Here is a 21,035-nt window from a genome sequence, read left to right on the forward strand (position 1 = left end):
CAGACCACCATAGTCCCTGTGCCCAAGAACGCCAAGGTAACCTGTCTAAATGACTATCTCCACTTAGCACTCACACCTGTAGCCATGAAATGCTTTGAAAGGCTGGTCATGGCTCACATCAACACCGTCATCACAGACACCCTGGACACACTCCAATTCACATTCCGCCCCAAAAGATCCACAGATTATGCAATCCCTATTGAACTCCAGAATGCCCTTTCCCAACTGGACAAAAGGAACACCTATGTGAGAATGCTGTTCATTGACTACAGCTCAGCATTCAACACCATAGTGCCCCCCAAGCTCATGTTCCTTGGTGTCCACATCACTAAGGACCTATCATGGTCCAAACACACCAACACAGTCGTGAAGAGGGCACGACAATGCCTCTTCCCCCTTAGGAGGCTGAAAATATTTAACGTTTTACAGTTGAACCATTGACAGCATCTTGACAAGCAGCATCACCGCTTGGTATGGCAACTGCTTGGCATCCGACCACAAGGCGCTACAGAGGATAGTGAGTACGGCCCAGTACATCACTGAGGCCTTGCTCCCTTCAATCCAGGACCTCTATACCAGGCGGTGTCATAGGAAGGCCCAAAAAATTGTCAAAGACTCTAGCCATCCAAGTCATAGACTGTTCTCTCTGATACTGGACGGCAAGCAGTACCGGAGCGCCAAGTCTGGAACCAAAAGGCTCCTGAACAGCTTCTACCCCTAAGCCATACGACTGCTGTACAGTTAATCAAGTGGCTACCTGGACTATTTGCATGAATACCCTTTTTTTCCACTGAATCTCTTGCGCTGGCTCTAAGCACACTCACTGGACTCTACCCACACATACTACACTGACACTCCAACACACACACACACACACACACACACACACACACACACACACTCTTCACATACGCTGCTACCTACATGTACATGTTCAATCAGGTCACCAGTGATACAAGTCAGTATTCAACTTCCATCCACGTCTGAGGATGTCGGGAGATGATGTAGAAACTGGCCACTAGGGGCAACAGTGAGTGGTTTTGCTAGGGTGTTGTGGATGAGGATGGCAGATGGGAGTAGGCATCTGATTCCAAAGGTTGCAAGTTTGAATCCAGAAATAGAAGTTGTTTTTTAGATTTGTGTTTCAAGCCTATCCCAAACAAATTTGACATTTGCAACAACTTTGAAATTTGACGTTTGGGAAACATGGATGAACATCTAATTCAGAAGTGAGATTGTGAGAGCTAGATGACATGTTACCTCAATAACCTCAACTACCTTGACTTGGTACTGGTACTTCTTGTATATAGCCTCGTTATTGTGACTATTTCCTTTTTTATTTTGTATATGTTTTTAACTTTTTAACTTTGTATTGTTGGGAAAGGGTTCATAAGTAAGCATTTCACGGTAAATTGAATTAGGTACATGTGACCAACAACATTTAATTTCATTTGAAAACGCAGGCAAAACCGAATTTTGGCTGCACTGGGCTTTTAACAATCAATGTCATCATATCAACCAAGCAAACCTGAAATGGATGAAAAATACAGTTGAAAAAGAGGCCAATTTAGTAGCCCACAAATTCCCACCACCCTTAAGAAATTCAGACAACCTGTGAGAAGTAACATCTTAGTATGATATTATATCCTTATTGTGAGACTGGGGAAAATGCACATTTTGAGGCAATCTAGAACTTTTTAAATGAAACACTTGAGACCTGTGACACCCACACTGAAAATACTTTGTTTCTTTTTACAGACTGCTTTGTGTTGTTCTGGCATCCAGTCTGTACTTTCCAACACAATGCATATGTAAATTAAGAGTTAGCACTGAGGGATACCATGCTGTTCTAGCTATTCTAGGACATGTAAGCCAATCGCCACTTTAATTCCTTTGAGTGCTATACACAACTGACCACACCTGTGTGTGTGTGTGTGTGTGTGTGTGTTTGTGTGTGTAAATGGCTGCACCCTTACTAATGTCACATTAGACAATAGAAGTGCTCTTTTCTGTAATGTTGAAAACGTTTTCGATCTTTTACATATTCGTTTGACCTCTTTTGCAGGGTATACCTAAACATGGTCCATCTATGTAAGTATGATCAGGTTGCTATTTAACTAACGCTGTAAACATGGGCTAACTAGCACGTTGGGGTACTCTTATTAGCTAGCCGGAAATGTCTCTAACGTTACTGTTGACGAGCCATGAGTATGGTGTAAAGCAAGCTAGTAGTTATAAAAATGGCGTTTCTGATAAGTAATGTTTATTTCATGCAATTCACAACCGATAGCTACACAATAGCTAGACATTGAGTGTTATTTGTATTATGGGAAGGCCACTTGCTAATTAATTATTGTCCAGACATGAAATACTGTTGGGGTGTGTGGTGTTCCCATTTATTGTAGATTATGTTAAAAGAGAGCTCCACCATGTTAAATTACCGTTGCGGTGGGTGGCGATCCAGATTCAAGTATTTTGCAGACAGCATAGTGTTATTGGAGCGGTTGTGGTGTATAAGCAGTAAAAACAGTGTCAATCCCTAATTGCTTACTCTTTGACCGAAAACATCCTACTTCAAATGCTGTTCTATTTTTAAGCCAATTTAATTGCATATGAATTTCACCATTTAACGAAACAATACAATGCTGATTTTGTTGTATTATCCTTACAGCATCCTTCCTACTGAAGACGTACCATGGAGGACACATTGTCATCAGATTGGCAATGGCTGGCCACAAACAGTCTAACAGACCTTTCTACCGCATTGTGGCAGCTTACAACAAGCGAGCACGAGACAGTAAATATATAGAACAGCTAGGCTCTTATGACCCCCTGCCAAACATCTACAATGAGAAACTGGTCAGCATCAACTCTGACAGGATCAAGTACTGGATGGGCTGCGGTGCACATCCAACGAAGCCTGTGGCCAAACTTCTAGGTGTGTTCCCTCTACCCTCACCATGACAACACACACTTTACAGGTTTATTGAAACGACCAGTGTAAGGCCTACATCATGGAAAAGACACTAAATCACAGGTTCATAAACTAACTATACTGAACCAAAATATAAACGCAACAATTTTTACGATTTTACTGAGTTACAGTTTATGTAAGGAAATCAGCCAATTGAAATAAATTCATTAGGTCCAAATCTATGGATTTCACATGACTGGGAAACATGAGGTAATGGCGGCGGATGAATGGCACGATAATTGGCCTCAGGATCTCGTCACGTTATCTCTGTGCATTCAAATTGCCATCGATAAAATGCAATTTTGTTTGTTGTCCGTAGCTTATGCCTGCCCATACCATAACCCCACCGCCACCATGGGGCGCTCTGTTCACAACGTTGACATCAACAAACCACTCACCCACATGACGCCATACACATGCTCTGGGGTTGTGAGGCCGGTTAGATGTACTGCCAAATTCTCTAAAACGACTTTGGAGGCGGCTTATGGCAGAGAAATGAACATTCAATTCTCTGGCAACAGCTCTGCTGGACATTACTGCAGTCAGCGTGACAAAACTGCACATTTTAGAGTGACTTTTTATTGTCCCCAGCACAAGGGGCACCTGTGTTATGATGATGATGCTGTTAAGCAAAATTTAAGAGAAAGAAGCTTTTTGTGCATATGCTACATTTCTGGGAACTTTAATTTTAGCTCATGATACATGGGACCAACACCAACACTTTGTTCAGTGTAGTATACTTTTAAATGTAATCAATACTTCCAATTAAGTCTCAATGCTACCTGGGAATCTATGTGGTCTAAGATACTGTTAACCCCATGTCTGTTCCTGTAGGACTGGCTGGGTTCTTCCCCCTGCATCCCATGACGGTGACAGAAACAGAGCGTCACAGGGCCCTGGCAGAACTAGCAGAGGAAGCAGCTCCAGAAGATGGAGTTAAGCAGCAGGAACTATGAGAGCTGGAGCGTGGGGGACTGTCAAGCATAGCAGGATGTGGTTACTGTACATGAAGGACAGCTATAAATGCCATTCTCCTCCCAAAAGGTTAGTGTCTATGGGGTCATATTGCACTTCCTAATGCTTCCACTAGATGTCAACAGTCTTTAGAACCTTGTTTGATGCTTCTACTGTGAAGGATGAGAGAATAAGAGCGGATTGAGTCAGGGGTCTGGCATGAGCTGATCACGCTTGCTCACGTGAGAGTTAGCTGCGCTCCATCGCATTTCTACAGACAAAGGAATTCTCCTTTGCAGATACAGGTAACTGCCAAAATAAAGCAAACACCAACATAAAGTGTCTGGAACTCTATTGGAGGGATGCGACACCATTCAGATCTTAGCAATTCCATCATTTGGTGTTTTTGTTGATGGTGGTGGAAAATGCTGTCTCAGGCGCCGCTCCAGAATCTCCCATATGTGTTCAATTGGGTTGAGATCTGTCACTAGACGGCCATGGCATATGGTTTACATTGTTTTCATGCTCATCAAACCATTCAGTGACCACTGTCATCCTATGTGGGCATACCCATGTTAGCCAAAATAATGGCCAAAATAAGGTCCTTGTCACGGCTGTTGAAAGAGGAGGACCAAGGTACAGCGTTGTGAGCGTACATTTTCCTTTATTAATAAAAATGACGCCGAACAAAACAACAAACACTACAAAAACAAACCGTGAAGCTACAGGCTATGTGCCCTAAACAAAAGTCAACTTCCCACAAAGACAGGTGGGAAAAAAAGGCTACCTAAGTATGGTTCCCAATCAGAGACAACAATAGACAGCTGTCCCTGATTGAGAACCATCATTTTCCACCACCATCAACAAAAACACCAAATGATGGAATTGCTAAGATCTGAATGGTGTCGCATCCCTCCAATAGAGTTCCAGACACTTTATGTTGGTGTTTCCTTTATTTTGGCAGTTACCTGTATCTGTCCATGTCTCATGGACTCATGTCACAGGTCACTAGCGCAATGTGGTGTAGCAGCCTGTCAGGCAGAACAGCTCAATAGTATTGTTACTTTGCCTCTGACCACAGACCTGAAATAATGATGAGTGGAGTCGGAAGTTCCATGTAGATGCTGACCCAATTGCAGCCCTAATTACAGAATTGTACACTGATGAGGATACAAGAGCTAGCTGGGTTACTCTTCAACAGATCAGGTATTGTTTCTGTGAGAAACAAACACCAGTTGATACATACTGTACCGTAAACCAGACTAAGCCCTTTATTGTTTATATATACACACTGAACTGTAAACCCCTGACTAAGCCCTTTATTGTGTATGCACACTGACTAGAACGAACCAAACGTATCATGGATGACTAGAGAAAAATGACAATAGACTGCAGAGGACAGAGGGACTCTGGCTGTTTGAATATGGTAAAAGCACCATAGAGCTCCTTGTAACCTAACCTGACTCCCTCTTACCTGCCCCATCACAATGCTGTATATCAGTCAGCCCGCCACGGAACAGTGAGTGAGCTTTACAGCACAGGCAACAATGGGCCCAGCAGTCTGCCAATGTCAATGACACACAACACTGCCTGGAGACAACAGTAGTCACCCTGTCTGTTATTAACTGCACCCACCTGCCTCTGAACCCTGACAACAGACAGCAACCATCCCTTACCTTAGTCAAAACAACAGCAGTATTCCTGGACTTCAGACTAGCCATATACAGGTTACTGCCAAAATAATGGAAACACTTGAGTATATAAGGGATACAAAGTATATTGAACGCAGGTCCTTCCACGCAGGTGTGGTTCCTGAGTTATTTAAGCAAGTAACATCCCATCATGCTTAGGGTCATGTATAAAAATGCGGGGCAGGCTATTATTTTGGCTACCATGGCTATGCCCCCATAGGATGACAATGCCCCCATCCACAGGGCACGAATGGTGACTGAATGATTTGATGAGCATGAAAACGATTTAAGCCATATGCCATCTCAGTCACCAGATCAACAGAATGGCACCGGAGGGGATGGCTGACGTTTTTACGTGCTCCTAACCACCTGTGCTTTTTTGTTCACTTTTTCGCATTGTTTGGAACTTATTTGTTTAACTTATTTTGTACATAATGTTGCTGCTACCGTCTCTTATGACCGAAAATAACTTCTGGACAGCGATTACTCACCTCGAACTGGAAGAAGATTTTTTATTTAACGAGTCCGATGAGAAGGATATACTGCTTTCTCGGGAAGGGGTCATAAATGTCCGTCATTTGTGTTAACTTCTTGGTGACAGGGGGGCAGTATTGAGTAGCTTGGATGAATAAGGTGCCCAGAGTAAACTGCCTGCTACTCAGTCCCAGTTGCTAATATATGCAAATTATTAGTATATTTGGATAGAAAACACTCTGAAGTTTCTAAAACTGTTTGAATGATGTCTGTGAGTATAACAGAACTCATATGGCAGGCAAAAACCTGAGAAAAATCCAACCAGGAAGTGGGAAATCTGAGGTTGGTCAATTTTCAACTCATTCCCTATTGAAGATACAGTGGGATATTGGTCATGTTGCACTTCCTAAGGCTTCCACTAGATGTCAACCGTCTTTAGAACTTTGTTTGAGGCTTCTACTTTGAAGTGAGGCCGAATGAGAGGGGAATGAGTCAGAGGTCTGGCAGAATGCTTTGAGCTCGTGACGCGTGGTCATGTGAGAGGTAGCTCGCATTGCATTGCTTTTCTACAGACAAAGGAATCCTCCGGTTGGAACATTATTGAAGATTTATGTTAAAAACATCCTAAAGATTGATTCTATACTTAGCTTGACATGTTTCTACGGACTGTAATGGAACTTTTTGGACTTTTCGTCTGACCTTTCGGCTGGACCAAACGGAAGGTATTTGGACATAAATGATGAACTTTATCGAACAAATCAAACATTTATTGTGGAACTGGGATTCCTGGGAGTGCATTCTGATGAAGATCATCAAAGGTAAGTGAATATTTATAATGCTATTTCTGACTAATGTTGACTACACAACATGGCGGATATCTTTTTGGCTGTTTTGGTCTCTGAGCGCCGTACTCAGATTATTGCATGGTGTGCTTTTTCCGTAAAGTTTTTTTGAAATCTGACACAGCGGTTGCATTAAGAAAAGACGGAGAAAAAGGTTGGGCTGCCTGCTGAGAATTCATAGGCAAGTGAGTATACCCCCCGTCATCCGTTCTATTGGCCAACGTGCAATAATTGAAAAATAAAATGGATGATCTACGATCAAGATTATCCTACCAACGGGACATTAAAAACTGTAACTTTAATATCTTATGTTTCACCGAGTCGTGGCTGAATGACGACACGGATAATATAGAGCTGGCGGGATTTTCCATGCACCGGCAGGACAGAGAAGCTACATCTAGTTAAACAAGGGGTGGGGGTGTGTGTACATTTATCAATAACATCTGGTGCGCGATGTCAAATATTAAAGAAGTCTCGAGGTATTGTTCGCCTGAGATAGAGTACCTTATGATGAGCTGTAGACCACACTATCTACCAAGAGAGTTCTCATCTATATTATTATTACCACCACAAACCGATGCTGGAACTAAGACTGCACTCAACCAGCTGTGTAAGGCCATAAGTAATCAAGTAATCATCCAGAAGCAGCAATCCTAGTAGCCGGGGACTTTAATGCAGGCAAACCTAATTTCTACCAGCATGTGCAACCATAGGGAAAAAAACTATAGACCACCTTTACTCCACGCACAGAAAAACATACAAAGCTCGCACTCACCCTCATTCTATACTCCTGATTCCTGCTTACAAGCAGGAAGGACCAGTGACTTCCGGAAGTGGTAAGATGACGCGGACGCTACGCTACAGGACTGTTTTGCTAGCACAGACTGGAATATGTTCCGGGATTCTTCCGATGGCATTGAGGAGTATACCACATCAGTCATCGGCTTCATCAATAAGTGCATCGAAGACGTCGTCCTCACAATGACCGTACGTACATATCCCAACCAGAAGCCATGGATTACAGGTCAACATCCGCATCGAGCTAAAGGCTAGAGCTGCCGCATTCTAGGAGCGGGACACTAATCCGGACCATTATAAGAACCATCAAACAAGCAAAGCGTCAATACAGGATTAAGATTGAATTCCACTACACCGGCTCTGACGCACGTTGGATGTGGTAGGGTTTGAAAAATATTACAGACTACAAAGGGAAACCCAGACGCGAGTTGCCCAGTGACGCAAGCCTACCAGACGAGCCAAATGCCTTTTATGCTCGCTTTGATGCAAGCAACACTGAAGCATGCATGAGAGCAAAGCTGTTCTGGATGACTGTGTGATAACGCTCTCAGTAGCCGATGTGAGCCAGACCTTTAAACAGGTCAACATTCACAAAGCCGCGGGGCCAGATGGATTACCAGGACGTGTACTCAAAGCATGCGTGGACCAACTGGCAAGTGTCTTTACTGACATTTTCAACCTCTCCCTGATCCAGTCTGTAATACCTACATGTTACAAGCAGACCACCATAGTCCCTGTGCCCAAGGAAGCGAAGGTAACCTGCCTAAATGATTACCGCCCCGTAGCACTCACGCCAGTAGCCATGAAGTGCTTTGAAAAGTTGGGCATGGCTCACATCAACAGCATCCTCCCAGATACCCTAGACCAACTCCAATTCGCATAATGCCCCAACAAATCCACAGATGACGCAATCTCAATCACACTCCACACTGCCCTTTCCCACCTGGACAAAAGGAAAACGTATATGAGAATGCTGTTCATTGACTACAGCTCAGCGTTCAACACCATAGTGCCCACAAAGCTCAGGACCCTGGGACTAAAAACCTTCCTCTGCAATTGGATCCTGGACTTCCTGACGGCCGCCCCCAGGTGGTGAGGGTAGGCAACAACACGTCTACCACGCTGATCCTCAACACTGGGGCCCCTCAGTGGTGTGTGCTTAGTCCCCTACTGTACTCCTTGTTCACCCATGACTGCGTGGCCAAACACGACTCCAACACCATTATTAAGTTTGCTGACGACACAACGGTGGTAGGCCTTAACACGACAACGATGAGACAGCCTATACGGAGGAGGTCAGAGACCTGGCAATGTGGTGCCAGGACAACAACCTCTGCCTCAATGTGAGCAAGACAAAGGAGCTGATCGTGGACTACAGGAAAAGGAGGACCGAGCACGTCCACATTCTCATCGACAGGGCTGTAGTGGAGCGGGTCGAGAGTTTCATGTCCTTGGTGTCAACATCAGCAACTATCATGGTCCAAACTAGAGGTCGACCGATTAATCTGAATGGCCGATTAATTAGGGCCGATTTCAAGTTTTCATAACAATCGATAATCGGCATTTTTGGGCACCGATCATGGCCGATTACATTGCACTCCACGGGGAGACTGCGTGGCAGGCTGGCTACCTGTTATGCGAGTGCAGCAAGGAGCCAAGGTAAGGTGCTAGCCAGCATTAAACGTATCATATAAAAAAACAATCAATCTTAACATAATCACTAGTTAACTACACATGGATGATGATATCACTAGTTTATCTAGCCTGTACTGCGTTGCATATAATCGATGCGGTGCCTGTTAATTTATCATTGAATCATAGCCTACTTCGCCAAACGGGTGATTTAACAAGCGCATTCGTGAAAAAAGCACTGTCGTTGCACCAATGTGTACCTAACCATAAAAATCAATGCCTTTCTTAAAATCAATACACAAGTATATATTTGTTAAACCTGCATATTTAGTTAATATTGCCTGCTAACGTGAATTTATTTTAACTAGGGAAATTATGTCACTTCTCTTGCTTTCTGTGCAACAGAGTCAGGGTATATGCAGCAGTTTGGGCTGCCTGGCTCGTTTTGAACTGTGTGAAGACTATATCTTCCTAACAAAGACAGCCAACTTCGCCAAACTGGGGATGATTCAACAAAAGCGCATTGGGAAAAAGCACAATCGTTGCACGAATGTACCTAACCATAAACATCAATGCCTTTCTTAAAATCAATAAACAGAAGTATCTTTTTTAAAACCTGCATATTTAGTTAAAAGAAATCCAGGTTAGCAGGCAATATTAAACTAGGGAAATTGTGTAACTTCTCTTGCGTTCATTGCACGCAGAGTCAGGGTATATGCAACAGTTTGGGCCACCTGGCTCGTTGGGAACTAATTTGCCAGAATTTTACATAATTATGACATAACATTGAAGGTTGTGCAATGTAACAGGAATATTTAGACTTATGGACGCCACCCGTTGGATAAAATACGAAACGGTTCCGTATTTCACTGAAAGAATAAACGTCTTGTTTTCGAGATGATGATAGTTTCCGGATTTCATATTAATGACCTGAGGTTCGTATTTCTGTGTGTTATTATGTTATAATTAAGTCTATGATTTGATATTTGATAGAGCAGTCTGACTGAGCGGTGGTAGGCAGCAGCAGGCTCGTAAGCATTCATTCAAACAGCACTTTCGTGCGTTTGCCAGCAGCTCTTCACTGTACTTCAAGCATTGAGCTGTTTATGACTTCAAGCCTATCAACTCCCGAGATTAAGCTGGTGTAACCGATGTGAAATGGCTAGCCAGTTAGAAGGGTGCCGCTAATAGCGTTTCAATCGGTGACGTCACTCGCTCTGAGACCGTGAAGTAGTTGTTCCTCTTGCTGTGCAAGCGATGGGTAATGATGCTTCGAGGGTGGCTGTTGTCGATGTGTTCCTGGTTCGAGCCCAGGTAGGGGCGAGGAGAGGGACGGAAGCTATACTGTTACACTGGCAATACTAAAGCACCTATTAGAACATCCAATAGTCAAAAATATATGAAATACAAATGGTATAGAGAGAAATAGTCCTAAAATAACTACAACCTAAAACTTCTTACCATGGAATATTGAAGACTCATGTTAAAAGGAACCACCAGCTTTCATATGTTCTCATGTTCTGAGCAAGGAACTTAAACGTTAGCTTTTTTACATGGCACATATTGCACTTTTACTTTCTTCTCCAACACTTTGTTTTTGCATTATTTAAACCAAATTGAACATGTTTCATTATTTATTTGAGGCTAAATTGATATTATTGATGTATTATATTAAGTTAAAATAAAAGTGTTCATTCAGTATTGTTGTAATTGTCATTATTACAAATAAAATAAAAAAATGTTTTTTTTATAAATCGGCCGATTAATCGGTATCGGCTTTTTTTGGTCCGCCAATAATCGGTATCGGTGTTGAAAAATCATAATCGGTCGACCTCTAGTCCAAACACACCAAGACATTCGTGAAGAGGGCATGACAACACCTTTCCCCTCACAGGAGACTGAAAAGACTTGGCATGGGTCCGCAGATCCTCAAAAAGTTCTACAGCTGCACCATCGAGAGCATCCTGACAGGTTGCATCACCGCCTGGTCTACAGAGGGTAGTGTGTACGGCCCAGTACATCACTGGGGCCAAGCTTCCTGCCATCCAGGACCTGTATAATAGGCAGTGTCAGAGGAAAGCCCAAAAAGTTGGCAAAGACACCAGTCACCCAAGTCATAGACTGTTTTCTCTGCTACCGCTCGGCAAGCTGTACCGGAGCGCCAAGTCTAGGACCAAAATGCTCCTTAACAGCTTCTATCCCCAAGCCATAAGACTGCGGAACAATTAATCAAATGGCCACTGGACTATTTACATTAACAACCCCCCCAGTGTTTTGTACACTGCTGCTACACTGTTTATTATCTATGCACACCCACTTCACCCCTACCTACATGTACAAATTACCTCAACCACCTGTACCCCTGCACATTGACTCCGTACCGGTACCCCCTGTATATAGCCTCTTTATTGTTATTTTATTGTGTTACTTTTTATAATTTTTTACTTTAATTTATTTGGTAAATATTTTCTTAACTCTTTATTGAATTGAACTGTTGGTTAAGGGCTTGTAAGTAAGCATTTCACAGTAAGGTCTACACATGTTGTATTCAGCGCATGTGACTAATAAAGTTTGATTTGATTTGAACCCAATTGAACACTTATGGGAGATTCTGGAGCGGCGCCTGAGACAGCGTTTTCCACCACCATCAACAAAACACCAAATGTGGAAGAATGGTGTTGCATCCCTCCAATAGAGTTCCATACACTTGCAACATCTATGCCAAGGTGCAGGGAAACCGTTCTGGCTCCTGGTGGCCCAATGCCCTATTAAGACACTTTGTGTTGGTGTTTCTTTTATTTTGGCAGTTCCTTGTGTAATAATATATATAAGCCATTTAGTAGATGCTTTTATCCAAAGTGACTTACATTTTTATGTGTTGGTGGCCCTGGGAATAGAACCCACAATCCTGGCGTTGCAAGTGCCATGCTCTACCAACTGAATCTAACCAGATCCCTGCCCATCGTCAAAACAACAGCTGCTAGACCTGTCTTCAGACAAAACAGCCATCCATGCACTGGGTCAAAACAACAGCAGGTAGGCTACCCCTGCTCTGCAGACCTTGTCATCTCATTAGTGACAATGCAGTGATGAAGAGGCCTCCTCTCCTCATTGTTTGAGGATGTTGACCACACTTCTGTCAGATGGCTTCGTCCTGCACACATTATTATACCTGACAGTGCTGACACTCAAGATGCAATGCATTCAATATTCATCATCCAGGCATCTCAGGACCATATCACCTACTCTTGTGACAGTCAAGGTTAGTGTTAGGGTTAGAGTAACGTAGCAGGCGTAAAAGAAACGCCTGAAACTAGATCCCCTACATACTGGTTTTGATGAGAAGAAAACAACTGTCGGGGGAGGTTCTCTTCTGCACTGTTCAACCAATCCAGTAAATGTGGAGGAGGAGTTCATATGGAGTGTCGTCCAAAAGGAGAAGTCACGTCCCATGCGCTCTTTCCATTTCCTCTGAAAACCGGAACATCCAGTTGTTGGAGACTCCGCAGAGTCTAGGATTAGGGCACGTGTGACTGAGTAAGACACGTATGTATGGTTGTAGGTTATCACATGGTAAAGGTATCTTCTCAGAACAGTGTAATGTGACTATTTGTCTAACAGAGAGAGTGGTGAAGAGGAGCGAGAGAGAGAAGGATGATCTCAGCAGAGTCTGATCAAGGGGTACAACTTTGAGGGAGATTTAACGGGCCAGGTAAATCCTTATGGAACAGTATGTCCTTCCCATCTTGTTGGGCAAATATGCTAGCGACCTAGATGATTAAAATAAAACGAGAGCCAGTACCATGGAGTAAGAGCCTTCTGTCCAGAGGACAGTCTAACATTGCACTGAGGACGGTGGCAAACAGCAACACATCACTAATGCAACATTAGTTAACCTATACTTAAATGATAATGCCCAAGAAGGCTGTGTTTGGAGGATATATTGGCACGGGTGTTGTTAGGCCCGAGACACCGGCTTCAAGGGCATTTTCACTTTTATACCAAGGGTTACCAACATATTCAAATAATGATTGACATATTTTCTTTAAAAATGCTATTTTGATGAATTTATTCATACTATCTTTCGACAAGATATAGTCCCGACACAAATCTAGGGTTGCTACCCAAGCCAACTGGTCATTTGTGCGTTCGTCGTTCGTTCGGTTCGGTTGCCAGAAACGTGACCTAGTCGTCCGTTTCTAAATGTTCCATTGTCATACTGGCTGGCGACGTTCTTATCCCTTGCTTGCTAGCTTGCCAACTACGGCTAACTTACAGTCACGTCAAACAGTGCAGCTAGAATAACAACAAAGTAGCTGCATTTGCATTTGTTTAAGCTGTTTTCTAGTGACATTTATTTGGATACATCCATAACAATGAGCTAATGAGGTACGATTTCACCAGGCATAGAAAATGTGCTCCCTCGTCAGGACACTGTTCTTCAGAGAAGCTAGCCAACAACACAACTAACACAATAACTACAAACTGAAGCTGGGAAGACTGAAAACTAGCTGCATTTAGTTTCGTTTGACCTTTTTTCAATTTACATTTCTTTGTATATATCCATACAAATGATGCCAGCTGATTCATGACTTCGACTGGTTGAGAAACGCTGCCTGCCTTTTTCAGTGAACAGCTATCACCTAAGCAGTACCTTAGCACACTGAGACAAGGTAGGCTACACAATTCCATTCTGCCTGAGCCTCAGGTGTTCCACTGAACCTCTCACACCCCATGCCTGTCCCCATCTCTGTTCATACACCCTGCTGCACTCTGCTGCGTGCTAATACACCCTGCTACCTGTTCAGCCCAAAACCAGTCTGAACTGCCCAATCTCAGCCACGATTTAGGTCTCAGCTACCCAGCCCCAACCAGTCTGAGTCTCCCAGGTCTCTCCAGGTGTGCCCTGGTCCTTACCTGTACTTCATGCCAGTCTGGTGGGACACACACTCCTCCAGGACCAGGCCGTTCATCTTAAGGAAGTCCTCCATATTCTTGACCTCAGCAGCATGCCTCTGCTCCCTGAGGCGCCTCAGCTCCCCTGGGTCGGTGGGCCGAGGTAGGTTCAGGCCCTGGTCCGAGTGGTAGTGGCTGATGCCGCTCCGCATGCTCTCGCTGTATGACATGGACAGCATCTTGCCACTGCCGCCGCTGCTGCTTTTCCGTATCCCACTGCCCTGCCCGGCGGGTCTGGGGATCTGTAGGTTTTCGGAATGAGTGTACATGGATTGACACCTAACTGCCACCCCGGGGGGCTGACCTCCTGTCATCCCTCCCGCAAACATCCCACCTACTCCTGCTGTCGCCGCAGCAACCCACCGCTCAGTGAAAAAGAAAAGTGGGGCCGGGACGGAGCTAGAAGCCACCAGGACATGGCCACCTCCTTAAATAGCACCTGACTTCTCCCATAAGAAAGAGCTCTCCTGCTCTGCTCGGGGTAGCAGTACCACACAGCCATGCATGGTGTAATCAGAGTCACGGCACCGCCCCCCATGACAGGCACACAATGGCAGGGTAAAACTGATCGGGTGCATTCAGGTGACCACCTTGTGGTTAACTAAGGAGCAGGACCAGAGGACACATGCGAGAGGCATATCTGCATAAGAGACAGCAGGACGAGGAGGAGACATTGACATGCACCAGGGGCCAGGGCAGACTTGAATTGATAAGTCAAGCAACATATTTCACATCAATTTAAATAAATGCAGAACAATAAGAAACATTAAACTATTGGTCCATAGTCTACAGTCCATAGTCTACAGCCAACCAAAAAGTGCAAGTAAAGCATCTCAAGTAAAGCGTTTCAAATTACTATTTTAAACTTACATCCTCGCTCTGGTCAAACACTAAACAAGAACCTTTCAAAGTGCAACTGTGTAATATTTCTAATGTCAATTTTGGACAAATTAGCCATTTCAGCCTGGGAGTTCTGTCAACCTGTCATCACTGCCTTAGTTCACTACAAACACAGTAAGCACTACAGCACCTGAGACACAGGAAATGTTGCCCTGTAGGTCTACAAAGGAAGTCCGAAGGCAAACGGTTTGTGATCCCATAAAAGTCTATTGACTGACACATACAATTATATATTTTTTCTCTCCCCAATTTCATGGTATCCAATTGGTAGTTACAGTCTTGTCTCATCACTGCAACTCCCGTATGGACTCGTGAGAGGCAAAGGTCAAGAGCTATGCATCCTACGAAAAACAACCTAGCCAAGCTGCACTGCTTCTTGACACAATGCCTGCTTAACTTAGAAGCACCAATGTGTCAGAGGAAACACCGTACACCTGGCGACCGTGTCAGCATACACTGCCCGCCATAGGAGTCACTAGTGCATGATGGGACACTGCTTCACAACATCTCTATTACCCCAAAACAGCCATGTGGTTGATTCTATGATCAGGGATGAATAGTCCTGAAGTCTGTCCATGTTTGCCATCAAGGGCGTAGGTTTCTTCCAGTTCTCCAGCTTTCCCTGTCCTCCCAGTCCAGTGGACTCCACCACCCGTAGAGACCGAGAGGCCAGGCAGCATGCATCCGCTCCAGACTATACAAACACACACTCATCCAGCCACCACACCTCACACACAGTATACTCAAACACACCCAAGCAGTGGTTGATGGTCTTTGCTTAAACTCACCCGATTTCTAGGTGGTCGGCTCATGAGGGGTCGTAGGTGCCAGCCTGCTCTTATAAACACACTGCCTGTAGCAATGCAGCAGGTCCACCCAAACTGGGAGTGTCTTACTAGGAAGTGTCTAAACCAATTAGTGGATGAGAAAGTGCCCTCCCACCTCATTTACGCTGCCCTATACCACCCCCCCCCCTACTGTTAGATCTCATGGAGGAAATCCATTTTTCATTTAGTGCCCCGGCTTGTTTCTGCTAACCGCAGCAAATAATATCAGGTAGAAGATCAGCCATTATTCGCAGAAGCTTTTGTGCTAAAAGCCTCAGATTGATGTTCCACGGGAAGGAATACTAAGAGGCATGCAGAACATAATGAGGCCTGAGTGTGTTTACACACACACACACACACACACACGCACGCACACACACAAGTACAGTCTACACCACAGGATTCTACTGCCTACATTACTGAAAACCTCAGCTACAGTACATTGGATCTATTCTGGCTCTATTCTTCCACATCTGTCTCAGAAGGACCTGGTGTATTCAGGTCAAAGTACTGTAGCCCTTAAATACACCAGCTGCAGAGGGTCAGCCATGAGGAGAGGTCTGGATGTCTAGCAGTCATCATACCTCTGGTAGACTAGGCTACATGTCAGGCTATAACTGATCTGTAACAAAATAATGTGCCATCTACTGTCTCCAAGCAAGTGTTTGGGCAAACACAGGAAAAAAAGTTATTCACAAATGCCCACCCAAAACACCCAGTCAGAAATCTTTTGCAATACATATCGAAAAGATAACACCTGAGCAAGATCAGGATCACTACACAGTACTACACACACATTTGATATATGAGAGAGTAAAACAATGACACTTGAGCAAACCCAGAAGTACGTGCTGATGGAGTATCAAACTCAAAGTTGAAGAGACGGCATTTGCAATACCTATTTTTCTGGATCAATACCAGAGTGACAGAGTACATGAAAGGTTTGGGGTCGACGGACAGGAAAATCCTAATTCCCCTGGACACAGTAAAAGGGTTACGGAGGTTCAGAGATGGAAATACTAAAAGCCTCTTGCTGTATAAAATTGTAAACATTAAACCGCCATATCTTGTGACCTCTTGACCGCAATACTACCAGACTACATCATCATCACAGACTGAGATATCTAATGGCCAGACATAACGAAGCATGAACTGCAACATAAACACCCAATGCTGTTCTCAAAGTGTTATTGTGCTGAGGTGATTTTGTCTTACTTGACCAGTGTAACAAAGCAGCAACTATGTGGTCCTACAGTATGTGTCTCAGTCAGTAGTGCATGGCGCTTATAACGACAAGGCTCATGGGTTTGATTCCCGCTGGTGCCAACCATACATAAAAGGCATGCATGCATGACTGTAAATCGATTTGGATAAAAGTGTCCGCAAAATGGCATATACAATTTATTAGGTACACCTGACCCGGTACTAGATGGGTGTACCTAATAAACTGACCAGTGAGTGTATTAGATTATTAACCGTGTGGTATTTTCCACTGTACTTAACTACCATCCTGCTAGAATCCCAGGCCTCCCAGAAAACAGAAATAAACATTTATGAAACCACAAAAACTATGTGGTTTTTTAACTGGGTTAAAAACTTGATATAACTGAATGCGTGCTGAAGACACCCTACTTGGGAAACATTATAGCATACTCAAATATGCATCAAAAGTTCTCAGATTACATAAGGTCAACACACAAAAAACATCCATGTCCATTTAGTGTCCCATCACACTTCTAGCCAGTCTGTGCGAGACAGACAGAGAGCGTGTGAAGCCATGATCGATCCCCTCTGAGTCAAGGCAGCAGCGGGACACTTATAAAAGGACAGAAATGTGCAAGGGAAGTTTTGGAGATCAAAATCTGATAGAGAGCTCATTACCCTGGCCTGCATCCACAGTGTCCGGGGTATTATAACCAGATCAGCCCATAAAACATGATCCCCCTCTGAAACAGCAGGAAGACATACAACCCTTATAGCCCACTACTGGACTGGGCTGAGTACAGTACAAGAAACCAAAGTATTAGGTCACTTTTAGATGCAAAACTTTGATACCTATTTGAAAGTCTTGGGCTGAGTGGAATGCAGACTACAAATATGGCCTCTGAACAACATTGCGAACAGCACAATGTGGTGTCCAGCAAAGATAAAATCAGGCTACTAGCTCGGCCAACAGTGACTGGTAAAGGATGATACAGATTGACATAGATAAGTATAGGAAAGCAGGCAGTGCCAGGTTCCACAGTAGGCAGAGAGAGAGAGAGAGAGAGAGAGAGAGAGAGAGAGAGAGAGAGAGAGAGAGAGAGAGAGAGAGAGAGAGAGAGAGAGAGAGAGAGAGAGAGAGAGAGAGAGAGAGAGAGAGAGAGAGAGAGAGAGAGAGAGAGAGAGAGAGAGAGAGAGAGAGAGAGAGAGAGAGAGAGAGAGAGAGAGAGAGAGAGAGAGAGAGAGAGAGAGAGAGAGAGAGAGAGAGAGAGAGAGAGAGAGAGAGAGAGAGAGAGAGAGAGAGAGAGAGAGAGAGAGAGAGAGAGAGAGAGAGAGAGATACCTGTAGAACTGCAGCTGTCGTTTAGGGCTCCCATAGCGTGCGCTGAGGTCAGCGGAAGAGAGGAAGAGAGAGTACAGCTTAGATGAACATGTAGCTGAAGGGAGGGGACCGTAAACCACAAGAGAGTAAGGGGAACAACATAGTAAAAGACATGCTGCATGCAAGAACAAAGCCTCATTTCACAGGGAATAGGAAAGCTCAGTGTATCAAGCAACGAACTGGACCCCAAATACCATCACTGACACTCAGACATCTGAGGTACATCTGTGAATCTGTCATGCATGCAAACCACACAGAGACCTCTGAGGAAACCCATAGAGCACAGCTGCCTTGGAAAAATACTATAGAGTGCAGAACGCATATCAAGCAATTTTATATTAAATGAAGGGAAGGGCAAAGATTGAAATAGACAGGGAAAAGAGATTGCAGAGATTTCTGAAGCATCAAAATTCTCTCCCTTGCGATTGGTGTTATAATTAAGCAATAAGTCCTGAGGGGGTGTGGTATATGGCCAACATACCATGGCTAAGAGTTGTTCATAGGAACAACGCAACGCATACACCCAGGTGCATTATTGCTTTTATAAACCGGTTACCAACAAATTAAAACAATGACTGACATATTTTCAAAAACAGTTTAATTTTGATAAGTAAATTCATACGATTTTATCATTCCACCTGAGGAAATAGTCTGGGGAAAATATGGTTGCTGTGCAATCAAATAATGGTTGCTATGCAGTAGAGCTGGGACGATAAACCTACAATTATGGACACTGACCATACCGATCAATTATCGCAGGCATTGTTTTGATATTGTTTATTACGATAAGTAATGCATTACTGTCGAGAAGGCAAAACTGGCGAGAAGGCAAAACTGGCGATAAGGCAAAACATACAACTAATCGAACGAAAGACTTCTATAGCAACCAAAATATGAGAAATTATGAATTCGCTTATGAAAATATAAATGAAAATGTTTTATTTATACCGGTAAATGTGTGCTTTCATACTGTTTTCATTGGCAACAGTAGTGTAAGCGGGATAAACGCTTATACCAACAAAACAATTATAATAATGTTGCACATTGTTAGAAACTTGTCGTTCTATTTATCGTTATCGCATCAATTCAGGCCATTTATTACAATGGATTTTAATGTGCAATCTAATCCAGTGATTGTCATGCATTTTATGTGGAAATATTTCTTATTGTTGTTATATTTTACAGTTAAAATAGGGCTCCATCATTTTTAGATGTTTTTGTTCAATAGAGATGAATTTGTCTGCATATCTTTGTGCTCTAACATCATAGGCATATTGTTATTTGGGGCTAATTCATCACCTGAGTAAGTGGAAACTCAAAACACATTAGCTAGATCACTAACTTGAGATAATACCCACTGCTAGTAGCCATGTATTAATCTAACGTACACACCCCCCCAAAACAACTTCGCAGTTGTAGCCTACCGCCCATTGTGGCCAATGCAACCCAATGGCCAATGTAATTTTGCGCGCTCAGTATCTCAAAGCCATATCAAATACCTAGTTTGTAAAATAGTTGCTATTGATCTCAAAATTGATAGTTGAGAAATAAAAGTATACCTACAGAAAGCTGAGAACATCCTCTCTCCATCTGTGACATCAGGATAACTGTGTTTACCCCGCAATTAGATTTTTTTATGTTGTACAATCAGAACACTTTTCTTTCGCAGGCCCCAGTGTCACGACTTCCACCGAAGTTGTTCCCTCTCCTTGTTCGGGCGGCGTTCGGCGGTCGACGTCACCGGCTTTCTAGCCGCCACCGATCCATGTTTCATTTTTCCTTTTGTTTTTTCTGTTTACACACCTGGTTCCCATCTCATAATTATGTTCCTTATTTAACCCTCTGGTTTCCCTTTCTGTTTTGTGCGTGATTGTCTTTTGTGTATTCCAGTGTGTTGTATTTTGAGTCCTGTTTTGTCCTTGTTTGGAACGGGATTTTGTTACGTTTTGGATTGAGTAAATCAGTGATTGTTACTCTTATCTGTGTCCTGCGCCTGACTCCTTCGCTATCTTTTAGATAGACTCTGACACCCAGTGAAACAAGTACATGGGCAGGCAGGCAGGCAGAAATATTCATTACAGGACTCATGAGGATAATGTAATTTACTGTTTGACCAAATCATGGTTTTAGCCTCCCAAAAAAATTGGATGTTTTGCAGCCTCCTAAAAAATAGGACGTTTTGAATGTGAAGCACGCACCTATGTGACCGATACCTTTTATTACTCGCACTCCAAGTCACAGGGTGGCAACATGCAACTAAATGGTCGCAGTCTGGAGCCCTGCCTTGTAGGCTTTTCACTATAGGCAAATTCTCGAACTTTCATTTTACGCCAATGAAAAATAGTCTCCATCTTCGCATTGAACAATAACCTAGGCCAAGGCTCCTCTCTCCCTCTCTATCTAC

The 21,035-nt window shown here is 43.5% G+C and overlaps 2 protein-coding genes across 5 annotated transcripts in view; one reads left to right on the forward strand and one right to left on the reverse strand.

Annotated features, from left to right (window-relative positions):
• Positions 1-21,035, reverse strand: part of LOC139535720 (voltage-gated potassium channel subunit beta-2-like) — a 166,313-nt gene that overhangs the window by 102,569 nt on the left and 42,709 nt on the right. For 2 of the 4 annotated variants that reach the window (XM_071335439.1, XM_071335438.1), the window contains exon 3: positions 18,593-18,634. The exons of the other annotated variants lie outside the window; for them this stretch is intronic. In XM_071335439.1, the coding sequence (XP_071191540.1) occupies positions 18,593-18,634 (42 nt within the window). The remainder of the gene's footprint in view (positions 1-18,592; positions 18,635-21,035) is intronic. 4 annotated transcript variants of the gene reach the window in all.
• Positions 1,965-20,610, forward strand: LOC139535722 (small ribosomal subunit protein bS16m-like). Its single transcript, XM_071335445.1, has 4 exons — positions 1,965-2,091; positions 2,672-2,938; positions 3,809-4,018; positions 20,301-20,610. Exons 1-3 carry the CDS (start codon positions 2,079-2,081, stop codon positions 3,928-3,930), a joined length of 402 nt encoding a protein of 133 aa, XP_071191546.1. The 5' UTR covers positions 1,965-2,078; the 3' UTR covers positions 3,931-4,018; positions 20,301-20,610.

The sequence above is a fragment of the Salvelinus alpinus genome, chromosome 12, assembly GCF_045679555.1.
Source record: "Salvelinus alpinus chromosome 12, SLU_Salpinus.1, whole genome shotgun sequence".
In the NCBI taxonomy this organism is placed as follows: Eukaryota; Metazoa; Chordata; class Actinopteri; order Salmoniformes; family Salmonidae; genus Salvelinus; species Salvelinus alpinus.

Coding starts and splice junctions, on each gene's coding strand:
- LOC139535722 (XM_071335445.1), top strand. Junction 2,939..3,808: donor GCCTGTGGCCAAACTTCTAG/GTGTGTTCCCTC, acceptor CTGTTCCTGTAG/GACTGGCTGGGTTCTTCCCC.